Genomic DNA, 14,480 nt, shown 5'->3' on the forward strand with positions numbered 1-14,480 from the left:
TTGTGCAGACTGAATCAGCCCTATGTGACGTTGGTCTGATCCACAATGTGTCTCTCATACTCCCCAGCTGTGACTCCCCAGTCACAGGCAGGGACAAAGAAGAGTCATCGTCCCCCTCTCTTTACCTCTTTGTTAGGGATATTTAGCCCTGCCCAAAGAGTCAGCTTATGTGGAGAAGCATGGTGCCCAGAGGTGCCCCTCCTGCCCAGTGACCACCCCCCAACTAGGACGGACAGCTCAGCTCTGACCAGCTGGCCCCCTCATGATCTGTACAGCTCCAACAGAGATGTCTTGGCTCTAGCAAGGGTTAAAGGTTCTTCATTTTGTTTTCTGCTTCAGCTTAACCATCTGGGGAGGTGGGGGTTGGTAAAGATGAGAGAAGAACCATACTGTTCCTGCCCCTCTTCCTCCCCTGCACCCTCCCTGTGGCTGGGCACAAGGCTGTTCAGTTCAGCACCGTCTTGGGCCCCAGGAAGGCTCCCCCAGGGGTCCCCTGCATGGCACCCCATGGGATGGGAGTGATCCTTCCTCTGTACCACCTCTACCATTCCTCTGTCTCCCTCTTCTTCTGTCCTTTCCTGGCTCAGCGTCTCCTGTCTGTCAAGTTCAACAGTTCTCAGCACTTACCACATGCCCTGCCCTCCCTGGACTGAGCACCACAGAGTGGGACAGGGTCGGGGAGGGGAGCAGGGGCTACAGGGATGATGCAGGCCAGGGCTCTGCCCTCCAGGAGCTCATTTTAAAGCACCCAAAACAGGCCCCTTAAACCTGTGGTCTTGGGTCGACGACTTTACCTGAGCATCCAGCTCTGTATTTAAAAATTAGGACCAAGGAGCCTACATTTCAGGCATTATGAAAATTAAATGCAATTATGTGTGTGAAGCTCTCCACCCAGTGCCCAGCACATAGTGGAGGCTCAGTCGTGTCTGCCCACCTCCCTTCCCCACTCCTCCTCCTCTTCCCTTCAGCCAGCTGCTTCTTCCAGAGAAGGCCAGGACAGGGTCTATGAGCAGATTTGGAGCCCTGCCCGCAGCTGGGGGCAAACAGGCTCATGTCAGATGGTGTGAGGGGGCAAGCCCTGCACTGGGCAGCATGAGGGCAAGGAGCAGGCACACTCTGCTGGCCAGGTGCTTTCTTTCTAAAGTAGACTCAGTCCTCTGACCTCCTTTCTGTTTCTCTCTCTCTCTTGCTAATTAGTGCCAATTGTGGGCTCCTTTTTAGCCTTTCCTTTTCTGAACTTCCAACTGGCTTCTTTTTTCCTTTCCCAAGGAGGGCTGGGGATACAATAGCCAAGCAACCAGATCCTGCGCCAAGGTGGGGTGAGAACTTACTTATCCAGACTGTGCCATGGGGACCACTGAGGCAGAGTCTGGGGTTACCCCAACAGGGAACTTCTTGCCTGCTCAGTCTGCTGTCCATCTATTGTCTGGAGACTCCTGTCCTAGATCTGGGTATTTGTGAGGCAGCAAGAATCAATGTTCTGACCAGATTTGAAGTCTTCCTGCCCAACCACAGCCTTCTTCAGCGTGATGAGCTCACAGAGATCCCCAAGGATACCAAACTCCATGGAAAAATGGGGGAGCTATCTCAGACCACACCTGGGGCTGAATGCAGTATCATTTGGGGGATGGAACCTTGAATCATATTCACAGGGGGGAATTAGCAATACAGCATCCTTACAAACGGGTAACATGAGGCTGGGGAGGAAGAAAAAGCTCTGGGGTAGCAGGAAACTCGAAGTAGGTGATCTGTCTGCAAAGAGCAGGCTCTCTGGAGGATCAGTTCATCATGAGCTGGGGGCTCCATCATGCCAGTGGTGAGAAATGTAGTCATAAGACTCAAGGCCAAGGTTAGCAACAAGGGAGACTGAGACCCAAGGTGAGACCTAAACGCCTTCAATCACTAGGAAAGGACTGAATCTGAGATGCAAGGAAGCTGCTGCTGCTGGCAGAGAGAGGGCTGTGGTGGCTGGAGCTGGGCAGAGCTGTCACACAGAACAGGAAGGGTAGCAGGTCAGAGTGGTGGCACACAGGAGCTCTGCATAGAAGCAGAGGAAGAAAGAAACCAAGGAGACCAGAGGGGGTGCCAGGAAGGCTTCCTGGAAGAGGGTGTTGCTACAAAGGTCAGGAGATTTGGTGTCAAAGGTTTGGGAAGCCAACTGGAGAATAATGGTTGATTATCTTGAGCTCCAGGGCTCTGCATTCCGGGCAGGTGCTGGGGAGTGATGCTGAACTACTCAGCGCCAAGGTGTCCTCCATGCACCAGCTCCAGCGAGCAGGAGGCCGCCACATGTTCTCATCACGCCTTCTCACCTGGAGCCAGGGCTGCTGCCTGCTGGCCCCTTTGCTAATGGCTTCCAGGTGTGTCCTTGGGCCCCTGTAGGTAGACTTCCTGGAGGACACACCGGCTCCTATCCAAGCCCCACCACTTGGTCACCTTCAGCCATAGAACCTGATGCAGGCCATGGAGTCCCAGTGCGGTGTCACTCCTAATGAGGGGCATCAAAGGTCAGACTGGCTCCTTCTCTAATTGGCTACTGACATGATTCCACAATCACTATCGTTTCTGGCTTCACCTGTGTGGACCTAGGTGGTCACATGTAAGCTGTCCTCTGGAATAAGAGGTTCTCTTTGAAGAGAGACATTGTCCTGGGCATCCGTGAGACAAGTGTGCCTGTGCCTGTGGGTGTGTGGCTGTGGCCTGCTTCTGTCTACATATCTGTAATTCTGTCTGCACATCTGTCTTTGGAATGATTTGTCTCTATGCTGAAGTTATGTGTCTATGTGTTTCTCTGTGTATATCACAGCAACCCTTTCCTTGACTATAACAACAAATTTCATCAGTGTTTATTGTCTAATAAATGAAAGTCCAATATTGCCCTTCCTGTTTCACCTCCCAAAGGCCTAAAGTTTCCAGTCCAGAGTTATTTCCAGCCAAAATAGGGAAAATTTGATTCATGCTCTACTGCAGATGGTTTATACTCAGGAAGGGAGGAGGGTCATAGCTGGCGAATTTCAAAGAACCTGAGGTGCCAGAATTCATACCCAAGTGGCATGGAGCAAGCTCCAAGGCTCCACACACTTTGGATCATCAGGTCCAGGTCCCAGTATTGCCCTGGTCCAGGATGATGTTTAAGTGAGTGTGTTCTCCTCAATCTGAGGTTATGTTGGCCACAGGATTTATCGTCACCATGTTCATCATTATCTCCTGCTTCATCACCATCACTACTATGATAACCCCCACCACCACCACCACCATTACCATCACTGAAACTGTCAACACTACAACTATTATACAACAATCACTAGCATCATCAACACCACTTTTTCACTATCAGAGACTTGTGGTTGCTTTTCAATAGTTATTTTCTTTCTTTCACAGTTAGAAGGACCACAACTTTCTGCTGGGGACATTCCCTCTTATTTCCCAGATCTTTTGAAGACAGTTAGGTGTTCCATCCAAGTGAAAGTGTGGAGTGAAATTATGGGGAGTGCCCATAAAGGAACAGGAGGGAGCCTTTAACCTTTTCCTCCATTTGCTATCTGATGTGGCAGCTGGTGCTCTAGCAGCCATTGAACCACAAGAATAAGAACTACACCCCTCAGGAAGGCACAGTGGGAGAGTGAAATGAGTGTGAGTTTCTTGTGATTGTGGAGAGACCATTCAGACTGTGAACTACTAGGTTTATTATGAGAGAAAAAATATGAACTTCTGTATCATTTAAGAGACTTATTTGGACATCTGGAACCTAATCTTAATTATTATACATAACCATCACCACATATGATAATTTTGCCTCAAAGTCTAATCCTGTGATCTAACCACGGGGTGGTGTAGTGGGGGGGGGGGGGGGGACTAGGATGTGGGTAGGATCCTTACTGTGGAAAGTAGCCATTCCCACACAGGCAGTGGCAAGCAGGATAAAGATGTTCAGCACCATGGACAGAGCACAAAAGCCGGGACCTTGGACAGCGCCAGCAGAATGAAGTCAGAATGGTTCTGTGGAGCTGGTTATGCTTGCCTCCAGGAACCAGGATATGTTGCCACCAAGTTCACCTTTAGCTCCTGGGGCTAGAGCAAGCAGATCAACATGGGAGTCTTCCTAGACTAGAAGGAAAAGATTGAGAAGCTGCTGGGTGGAGCAAGAAGACCGTGACAGAATGGACAGAACACTGAAGAATATGAGACCTCTGAGTGGGCAAGGACTCAGTGTTGAAAGAGGATTAGAGGGTCCATTGATCTGTGAATGAAAAGAGAGGGTAGCACTGGATGGAAGTTAAAGAAGTTGAATTTTCCGGACTCATCCTTAGATTCATCAATGGCTCCAGTTTTGGGTCCTAGGATTCTATGATGCTGTGATTTAGTGGCGGGTGGGCATATGGAATCTATGACTAAGATTCTACAGTTCTAACTCAAAGGCTCTGCATCAGTTATCTACTGCTGTGTAACAAATCACCTCCAGACTTAGTAGCTTGAAACAATAAGCATATTTTTGTCCACAATTCTGAGTCAGCAATTTGGGCTTGAGTCAGTTGTGTCTCACCTGGGGTCACACAGGCAGCTGAAGTCAGATAGATTATCTGGGAGCAGGTTGGTCTAGGGAACTTCAGCAGGAGGGCTCATTTCCGGTCTCATCTTCTAAGAGGCTCACTTGTGTTGCTACCAGAGGCAATTTTGGGGAAACGAGGGGAGTCCCAGTGTATAAGCACTTGTTAATCTTCTGCTCGCATTGCATTTGCTGATGTCTCATTAGTCAAAGGCAGTTATGTGGCCATGCTAAAGTCAGAGCAGGAAGGCATCACATAAAAGTGGATATAGAGAGACAGAACTCATTTGGGAACAGAGATGGCACAACCTACTGCAAGCTCTATGTGCATCACCAACCCCCATTCGTATTATCAACATCATAAGAGTCTAATTTTGATTTGAAGAGAACATGGTTCTATGGTTTTCCAAGTCTGCTCTTAGAATTCAATGCCTTGATTCCAAGACCCTGTGCTTCTAGAAATGGAAGGCTCAGTACAGTTGAGAAAGAACATGAGAACCTAAGAGGAGGCTAAGGAAGTTAGGTAAAGTAAGGACACTCTCAGACCTGAGCAGACACCATCTGAATCACCCTCATCCTTCAGGCCCCCAACTCCCTGCCTGGATTAGGGCAGTGGCATCAGCACCAAGTTGGGGATCAGCAAACCTAGATTGTAGGTTCTGTTTCATCATTAATCTGAGGTCACCTCAAGCACAGGGTTTTTTTTTTTTTCAGTGCAGGGATCAAACTTACGACCTCACGCATGCTGGGCAGATGTTCTACCACTGAGCCACATCCACAGGCCCTTGAGTAGAGCTCTTAATCAGCCAGTGTTCTCAGACAGTCAAACAAGATACCAATCCCTGTTTTCTGAATGATACAAAACAGTGGCAAAGCCAAAAGAACTGAACTTCCTCATTTTTATTATCAGGAGCCTGGGCTCTGGTGCATCTGGGGAAAAGGGATTTGATTCCACCTCTTCCAACTGAACTCAAAGCTTCTTAGGTCCTGGGTTTAATGAAACCAAGGTTCAAATAAGCTATTGCCCTTGATCTGTTCAGATTTCTACCTGCAAAAGAAAGAAGGGAAGGGAAAGGAAGAGGTCCAACGCTGCTCCTTCCCCTACCCCCAGTCCACTCCTGCCCCTGACTCAATGGAGTCTACATTAGAGTCCTGGGGCCAGACCTTACCTGAACTTGAGCTTCAATTGCTCTGCTCTTTAGCTTCTCTAAGACCAGTGTAGAAACATGGTGGCTCTGTGAGGGGAAGAGGCCTAGATCCCAGCAAACCATGAAATTTTGCAACTGGAGAAGGACCAGTGGCAACCCACTGGCTGAACCATCTTGCAGGAAAGGTGAGTAAACAGAAACCCAAGGACCTGCCACACAGTCAGCCAGCAGTAGTAGACCTGGACTAAAAGCCAAGTAAGCTTGCCGCCCCCCCCCCCCCCCCCCCAGTTTCCAGTTCTTCTAAATGGAGATGACAAGCCCATTGTGGAGCACCATTTGTAAACTGTGAACTCCAGTGCAGAGGTAGCAAGGGAAAGACCTTTTTAGGTGGCCTGAGAGTGTGAGAGTAGGGGGGCGGGAAAAGAGCACATAGGACTTTCAGAGGACTCATCCCACTCATTTATGTCAGCCTCTCCCCTGAGGCCTAGGCTGCAGAATGGAGGAGGAGGGTATTAAATATCAGAGAGTTATTTAAAAGCCAGTTGCCTGCCCCTCAGAAGCAGAGCATGGCCTCTGCTGACTCAACAGAGAAAATGAATCTTGGGCCGATGGATTTTCCTGTGTCTCAGGACAGTGTGGGGAGGAGGGAGGCAGTAGTCAGAAATGGGAACAGTAAGGCCCACAGTGAAGTTTTCCCCTCCCAGCCAGTGCAGAAGCTAAGCAAGAGGAGAGAACCAGGGCCTCCCCCGCTGCCTAATGACTGATCTGCATCATGGCAGGCCTGCCAGCTGCTCTCCGTTTACCTCAGAGGAAGGGGGGAGGGACAGAAGGAAAGGGCGGGCAGCATGAGGGCCACCAGGATAAAGGAACCTGCATTACAGGACACTAGTGCATCATACCTACAAGACTCCCACTTTATAGTTAAGCAAATTAAGTCCTTAACTGGGGTGGAGCCAAGTTCAAGGTCATATATGAAAGTGGGAACACCAACTTGGGCAAATTACAGTACATTGTCCCTCTCTGAACACCACTAAAAACCAAGGAGTACAGGATGAAAAGGTCCTCTGGGGCTGTGGATATAGCTCAGTTGGTAGAGTGCTTGCCTCGCATGCACAAGGCCCTGGGTTCAATCCCCATTTTTTTTTTTCAGACAGGGAAACTGAGACCTGGAAAAGCAGAGACTTGCCCAAGGACTTGAGTAGTTTGGAGATGTTTCTGATAACCCAGTGGGGCTGGAGCCTGACAGGGAAGGGGCCACCTATTGAGTGATCTCAGGAAAGTCACCAAACCTCTCTATTCCCTACCAAGGTTCAGTGGCACGTACAGAAAACAAGATTTTTGCAAGAAGAAAAGGGGCCCAGATGAAGGAGCCTGATGCTCACAGAGGGGACAATACCTTGGAAGGCTTGAAGAGGGGTTCTGGGATCTAGTGGGATCTTGAGGTCCAATGCGGCTGTAAAGGGGAATTCTTGTGTGGTCACTGTGCCTGTGTGAGATGGGGCCTCACTGCTCTTAGTTCTGAGGAAAGCCTGCAAGCCTGAGCTTTGTCCAAGGTGCCCAGTCACACTACAGGAAAAGAGGCAGCCTTGGACAGGGAGAGTTGCTGTGACAAAGTTGCTGTGACAAAGATGGGCAGGAAACCCATCTTGTCAGGCTCTTGTCAGGCTCAGGGCCCAGGTAGCTGTGCAACCTGGGGGAAGCACTTAACCTTTCTGGAACTGTCTCCTGGTATAAAGTATAGATGGGGGATCCTCACCAAGCTGGCCTCACAGAAATGGGAGGGAGAAAAGTCAGAGATTTAAAAATCATTATTTCGTTCAGTAAATGCTCTTAGGTGCCTTCTCTGGGCTGTGTCCTGACAAGACAGGAAATTAGATCACTCTTGAGTCTCAGTTGATGACAGCTAAGGGGATCAGAAGAGTCTAGCACCCTCTTCGCTAAACAAAAAGTTCCAAAGAGGGAGAAGGAAGCCTGGAGGGCTTCCTGCAATCAGAAATCATGCTGAGCCCTGACAATGGGTAGAACTGAAGGAATTCAAGAAAAGATACTTCTATTGGACGCATCAGAGAATGAAACTCAACTGGCTACACATTTATTGAATACCTACTACATACCCAACACAGACAACTCCAAGATGGAGAGAACTGTTCTTCCAGAGAATAGAACATTCCCGATCAACACAGAAAATGTTTGCCCTGTTCTCTGGTACCTGATGATTCTAAGTTCTTCCCAGGTCTCAATCAAGGTTACCTGCTGCCCTGCAGTGTCCTGCAGCACCCTGTAGCATCCTTGGCAGGGTGGGATATCAGGGATGGGGAAGGAATCAGCTATAGGCATTTAAAAATTTTTTTAGTTGTTAATGAATCTTTATTTATTTATATGTGGTGCTGAGAATTGAACCCAGTGCCTCACACATGCTAGGCCAGCCCTGCTATATGCATTTATTGTACCCTCTTTTGTGCTAGCCTCTGTACTGGAAATAAAGTCATGCAGAAGACTCAGTCCCCCCACCCCAACCAGGAGATGTCAGAGCTGGGGCCTGTAGCTGATGTGGGACAGGACTGAGAGAGGTGCGATAGCTAAGAGCCCTCAGCACTTGTGCCCACATAAGAAAAGACACCACCAGCCTCTGCTCTCCACAGACCAAGGACAAGGTACAGGGCAGGAGTGGGTTCCTCATGCTGGTCAGTCTCTGGATACATGTGCTTGCATCCATGGGTCCAGAAGCCTGCCCCTCTGAGAGTTCCCCTGGGAACTTGCATGAGCTGAGCACTTTGCCTATCCAACCATGTATGTGCTTATGAAACTACAGACACCTAACAGGATGCACTCAAATCTATGTCCCTACATGCACATGTATGAGTGAGTGTGCATGTATTTGCATAAAAGACAGATGAGCCTGACTGGAACCATGCACAAGTTTTCCCATACATGTCAATGCATATCCAAATAAACATGAGTCTGTGTGTTCACATGTGGATACACTAAGGTTTGTACATATGTCAAGCTTGCCTTTGTATGTGTAAGCACATGTGTATGTACAATCTCATGTGTGCATCTTTACAGACATGCCCAACTCTGTATATGCAAGTTGAGTGCATCCTGACATATGCAATTGTCCTCCACTAGTACCTGGAAGGTCTGTAATGGGAACAGAAAAGAGAGCACTCAGGGGATGGGAAGGCTGGGGGAACCCCAGTATCACTAGCCTAGGTCCTTATTGTTCCCTGTCAGACCCAGGCCACTGCAGGGTCTGCCTCTTCTTAAGTGGTTTCGATCGGTTGGTCGATCTGTTATATATAACCTCAGAGAAGTCAACCTGACAACCATTCCCAATTCAAAAGAAAAAGACTGACTGTTTCTTGGGGGGGGGGGGGGGCTCTATCCCAACAAGCTTTGCTGATACTCGAATGGCCTGCAGATCAAATGTCAGCTTCTTCAACCTGAATAATTCATGCTAAGACCAGGAATGCTCCTTCTCAGGAGCCTGTCTCTTTAAATCAAGTCTGGAGCTTCCCAGTTCTGCAAAAAAAATAAATAAATAAGTAAAATCCAGAACAAAACAAACCTATAAACAGCTCAGCTCCCACCTCAGTCCTGATCCCCTCTGACACCCCACTCTATGTTGCAAAAGCCATTCTCTTGGTCTCTGGGGCCTCCACTACACAGCTCCATTCACTGACAGGTGGGGAAGCCTGCAGAGGGGGCTGGCTGATGTTGTCCTGGGATGCCCAGGTGCTGGGGCAGGGAGGGAAAGCAAAGAGCTGAATCACTCCATCCATCCCTTCCCTGTGCCTAGGACAGTGCTTGGGAGAGTTCCAGTCTGCTGGAGGGAACCAGATGGAAGATGGGAGAGCAGCCAGAGTTGCAGTGGGGCGGGGTAAGGGATGGGGCCGGGGCACTGCAGACTTTCCAAAGGCATGGGACAGGATCAAAAAAAGGCCTGTGGTACAGGACCTGCAGGGGTGGGGGCACAGACATGCCTAATGGAATTGGGGTCGCAGAGCCAGTGGCTGAGACTGGGAATTTTCCAGTCTCCCTCCTAGCAGAGTCCCTTTTCCTGATCAGAGAAAAGGAAGAGGTTGCAAAACGAGTAACTTTCTCAGCCCACCCCTCATCCCGGTCTCCTCTTGCAGGGGCAGCGCTGAAGTCCATTTCCCACATTCTCGCCAGTAAAGACCCACCTGACAGTTCGCCCCAGCCGGCCCCGCCCCACACGTGCCACAGAGGGAGGAGGAATGAACCAGCTTATACGTGGGGGATGGGGAAAAGGGTGGAAGCAAGTCAGAGCCTCTGGGAGCCAAACTTCTCAGCAGCCCTGAGGCTGGCGAGCCAGGAGCGAGAGCGCAGCAGCCGAAACCCTGAGTCTCGGGAGCCTCCCACCCCGCCTCCCTCGGCGAGGAGGGCACTGAGACTCCGCTGGGGGCGGACGAGGAGGCCAGGAGGCGGGGAGGGGGAGGCAAACCCTGCCCACTCGGCTCCGAGCCCAGAACGGCCGCGGAAGTCGGAGGCTGGCGCGCAGGGCAAGGAGGGCACCGGGGCGGGGGGCTTTGCTCCCCGCCTGACCCCTCTCACCCCCAGCGAGGAAAGTGAAGATTCCTTGGACTTTAGAGCCAGCGGACAGACCGACCGGGACTGCTAGCCGCTCCGGGTCAAGGACTTGCCCCACCCGTGTCCCCCACCAGGCGCTCCCAACTCACTGGTGAGCGCTGCGGCCCGGGCACTGAATGCAGGGACGGCTGCGATGGCCCCGCGTGCGGGACAGCCAGGACTCTGGGGGCCGCTGCTGCCGGGACTGCTGCTCGTGGCGGCGGCGCTGAGCCGACCCGCCGCGCCCTGTCCCTTTCAGTGCTACTGCTTCGGCGGCCCCAAGCTGCTGTTGCGCTGCGCGTCGGGCGCAGAGCTCCGGCAGCCGCCGCGGGATGTGCCGCCCGACGCGCGCAATCTCACCATCGTGGGCGCCAACCTGACGGTGCTGCGCGCGGCCGCCTTCGCCGGCGGGGACGCGGACGGGGAGGAGGCTGTAGCGACCAGCGTGCGCCTGCCCTTCCTCACTGCGCTGCGCCTCACGCACAACAACATCGAAGTACTGGAGGACGGCGCCTTCGACGGGCTGCCCAGCCTAGCGGCGCTCGACCTGAGCCATAACCCGCTGCGCGCCCTGGGTAGCGGCGCCTTCCGCGGGCTGCCGGCGCTACGCTCGCTACAGCTCAACCACGCGCTAGCGCGGGGCGGTCCCGCGCTCCTGGACGCGCTGGACGCCGCGCTCGCCCCGTTGACCGAGCTGCGCCTCCTGGGCCTGGCGGGCAACGCGCTGAGCCGCCTGCCGCCCGCCGCGCTGCACCTGCCGCGTCTTGAGCAGCTGGACGCGCATCTCAACGCGCTGACCGGCCTGGACCCCGACGAGCTGCGTGCGCTCGAGCGCGATGGCGGCCTGCCCGGGCCGCGCCTGCTACTTGCCGACAACCCTCTGCGCTGCGGTTGCGCCGCGCGCCCCCTGCTGGCCTGGCTGCGCAACGCCACGGAGCGCGTACCCGACGCGCGCCGCCTGCGCTGCGCCGCCCCGCGGGCGCTGCTGGACCAGCCTCTGCTGGACCTGGACGAAGCGCGACTGCGTTGCGCGGATGGCGACGCCGACAGTCGTGGGGAAGAGGTGGAAGTCACTGGCCCGGAGCTGGAAGCCTCTTACGTCTTCTTCGGGCTGGTGCTGGCACTTATCGGCCTCATCTTCCTCATGGTGCTCTACCTAAACCGCCGCGGCATTCAGCGCTGGATGCGCAACTTGCGCGAGGCCTGCCGGGACCAGATGGAGGGCTACCACTACCGCTATGAGCAGGACGCCGACCCGCGTCGCGCACCCGCCACGTCTGCCCCTGCCGGCTCCCGAGCCACTTCGCCTGGCTCAGGCCTCTGACCTTCACGGCCAGGGGGTTGAGGGCTGCCCTGCCTGGCCTGAAGCCTTGGAGATGAGACACCCGCGAGCTTGGATCTCTTGAGACCTGCTCCAGACCAGCCGGAGACCTTTGTATTTTGACATCCCTCCCACTCAGAAGCTCCAAGCTGTACCCTCTCTCCCTGGCCTCTGAGAGCTCCCACAGCCAAAGGCCAAGAGACACCCCATCTGATTCCAGAAACTGCACTCACCACCTCAGGCTCTGAAAGCCCTGCCCCCATTTTGGCCTCTCCTGGAGACTGTCCTTCAATCCAAAAGCTCTGAGACTGACCCCAAAACTCCTCTTGAGCCCCAACACCCTAGGCTACACTGACCCATCTTCAACTGGGAGCCCTCTGTCCTTCTCAGGGCTCAGGGACCATCATGTTCCTTTCTGGTCTCAGAAGCAGAGCACCTCCATTAGAATTTTGTGGGCTTTGAGCCCTTTGTCCCAGCCTAGAGCTCTAAGCCCTCCATTGTGCTTGGAGACCCTCATCTCCGGTCCCTATGGGTTGGCCATCCCCTCCCAGTCCTTGGCCCATACTTGGGGTTCAGCTTCCAGTCTGTCTCTGCCTTTCCAGGGACAAGCACACCCATTCTGGCCTTAGGGTGGATTCCATCCTCAGCTTTTCACACCAGAGCTCTGATCCTCCAACACTCAGAGCTTGCCCCCAACTCAACCTCTCAGCCCTCCACCCCAGATTGTTTGGTTCCCCTGCCCAAATCTTAGGCTCTCCATTCCTCGGATGCCCATCGCTTGCACTTGTCCCCACCCCTGGCATTCATTTGTCAGGGCCCTGGGAGGAGTCCACCCCTGGGATATGCCACCCCCTCTCCTCCCAGATTGAGCTCTCCAGTCCTGCAGGGCAAGTGCCGCACACACTTGCGGATCCCCTGGGGAGGAGTGAAGGGATGATGACCCTGATCACTAGTCCATGGAGGCTTCAGAGTGGAGGAGAAGGGAGCAGCCTCCTAAGGTTCCTCCATGCTGTCTCCCACCCACTGTGGCTCTTCTCCCCTGGGGACTCCTTGCCACCCCACCACCCCCACCCTGTATGCCTTCCTGAAGAGGACGGGGGTCTAGCCTCCTGCCTCAGACACAAGCCCTCCTGTTCAGGGTCAGAGCCTCAGCGCTCTGCCTTCTGCATGATCCCAAAGCACAATTGGTGAGTGGGGAGGGGACTGCCTCTCCCTGACTTCCACCCCCGGGGTCAGGCAGAATGGCTGGCTTGTGCTGCCTCTGCACACAGGAAATCTCCCTCCTTTAATACACTGGCTTGAGATCTGCCCTCCCACCCCCTACCCAAGAAACCTGGACCTCCCTCGGGCAGTTTTCTATAAAGTCTGCAATAATCTCGGATACTGTGCTCTTGTAAGTGGTGCTGTGTCATTCCTGCTGACCTTGGGGGCATTGACGGGAATGGGAGGTGACATATGGGAGGGCATTTTGGGCCTCCCTAAAGTGGGGCAGTGACCCTTGGGAATGTGAGAGCAGAAATGGGCTCCAATTGTGCATAGCAGGGTGGAGGCTAGACTCAAGGTGGGACCTCCCATTGGGATGACATTGATCTCCAAACAAGTTTGCTTTTTTCCTCTAAAATGGGGATATCCACAGCCAAGTTAGGCTCCTACACTTCCTCTATATCCTCTTTCCCTTTAATTCCCTCTCACTTTGGGGTGGGAGGAGGAAGGGGAGTGTAATTGGACTAACCAACACTAGCCTCAGGCGAGGCTGTTCAGGAGGAAGTCCAGCTGTGAAGAAGACAGGTTTGCTGCTTTGGGATCACTCACTTGGATCGGTTTCCTGATACTCCTGTGATGGGGGACACCCTCCTGGCTGGCTGGGTAGGAGAGGCTGAAAGGAGCAGCAACCGAGAGGTGGGGTGTAGATAAAATGACCCCATGAGATACGTGGAGAAAGGGGACAGGTAAGGGGCTTGTCTACCACACCCCCCAAGGTCATCAGACTGGATTATTTTGCATTCAAAGTCGCAGAGTCCTAGAATCTCGGGGAGAAGTCTAGAATTCTGTCATTTTAGACTCTCATTCACTGGTCAGGGTCCAGGCATATGTTCTAGAATATATGCCTTATAAACACTGAAAAGGACCCCAGCTAGGGTAAGGTGGGAAGCCTCCTAAACTGTCTCAAGGAGAGCTTTGCTCTCCTGGAACCATCCCTTTCAGTACCAGAGGAATCTGCTAAAACCCTCTAACAATCTTAATTTTGCCTGGAAGCCAGGAGCATGCCTCACCTCAGGTCAGCTCTTCACATAGTTGGAGACCATGCATGAGTCTCCTCATCTACTCTCAGTGAATTCCCTACCACATCTCCCAGTCATTCCCCATGAGAAGATATTAAATTCTCAAGAAGCATTCCCATCTGCCAGTGACCTTCACAGGATGCCCTGACAATCCCCTAGGTTAGAGAACTGTGTCTCTAAGAGATCACCTCCTCATTACCAAGGGTGTTCCCTCTGGTGATGTGGCCCACGACTGCAATAAAACCTAGCAAATAAAGGACCATGCTGTTAGCTGTGGGTTTATTGTCTCAGCAAAAATCTTTGAGGCTTTTATATGAGAACTACTATAGTAGTCTGCTAAGTACTAAGAACTCAGTTTTATTGAACTACTGGGCATCACCAAAGTGTGTACAATACATCAATTAACGTCTAACCTTAGTGCTGTTTCCTGGTTCCCATTACAAGTTATCTCTGTTCTGCCACCATTTTTGTAATCCTTCAGTGGTCAGTGATCTTTGGCTTTATGGGACTATTAATAGGGTCCCCAGCTTTGTCTCCTATGCTAAAGTAGCCATTCCTTCAGCCTTTACTGAATGCCTCTGCCAGTCCTAGGG

At 52.5% G+C, this 14,480-nt stretch overlaps 1 protein-coding gene across 1 annotated transcript; it reads left to right on the forward strand.

Moving 5' to 3' along the window:
- Window positions 1–9,995: 9,995 nt before the first annotated feature.
- On the forward strand, window positions 9,996–14,125 carry TPBGL (trophoblast glycoprotein like). The gene has a single exon (XM_079104457.1). It carries the CDS (start codon window positions 10,439–10,441, stop codon window positions 11,606–11,608), a length of 1,170 nt encoding a protein of 389 aa, XP_078960583.1. The 5' UTR covers window positions 9,996–10,438; the 3' UTR covers window positions 11,609–14,125.
- The last annotated feature ends 355 nt before the right edge of the window (window positions 14,126–14,480 follow it).

Source organism: Sciurus vulgaris (assembly GCF_902686455.1).
Source record: "Sciurus vulgaris genome assembly, chromosome: 11".
NCBI lineage: Eukaryota > Metazoa > Chordata > Mammalia > Rodentia > Sciuridae > Sciurus > Sciurus vulgaris.

Coding starts and splice junctions, on each gene's coding strand:
- TPBGL (XM_079104457.1), top strand. CDS start 10,439: ATGGCCCCGCGTGCGGGACAGCCAGGACTCTGGGGGCCGCTGCTGCCG.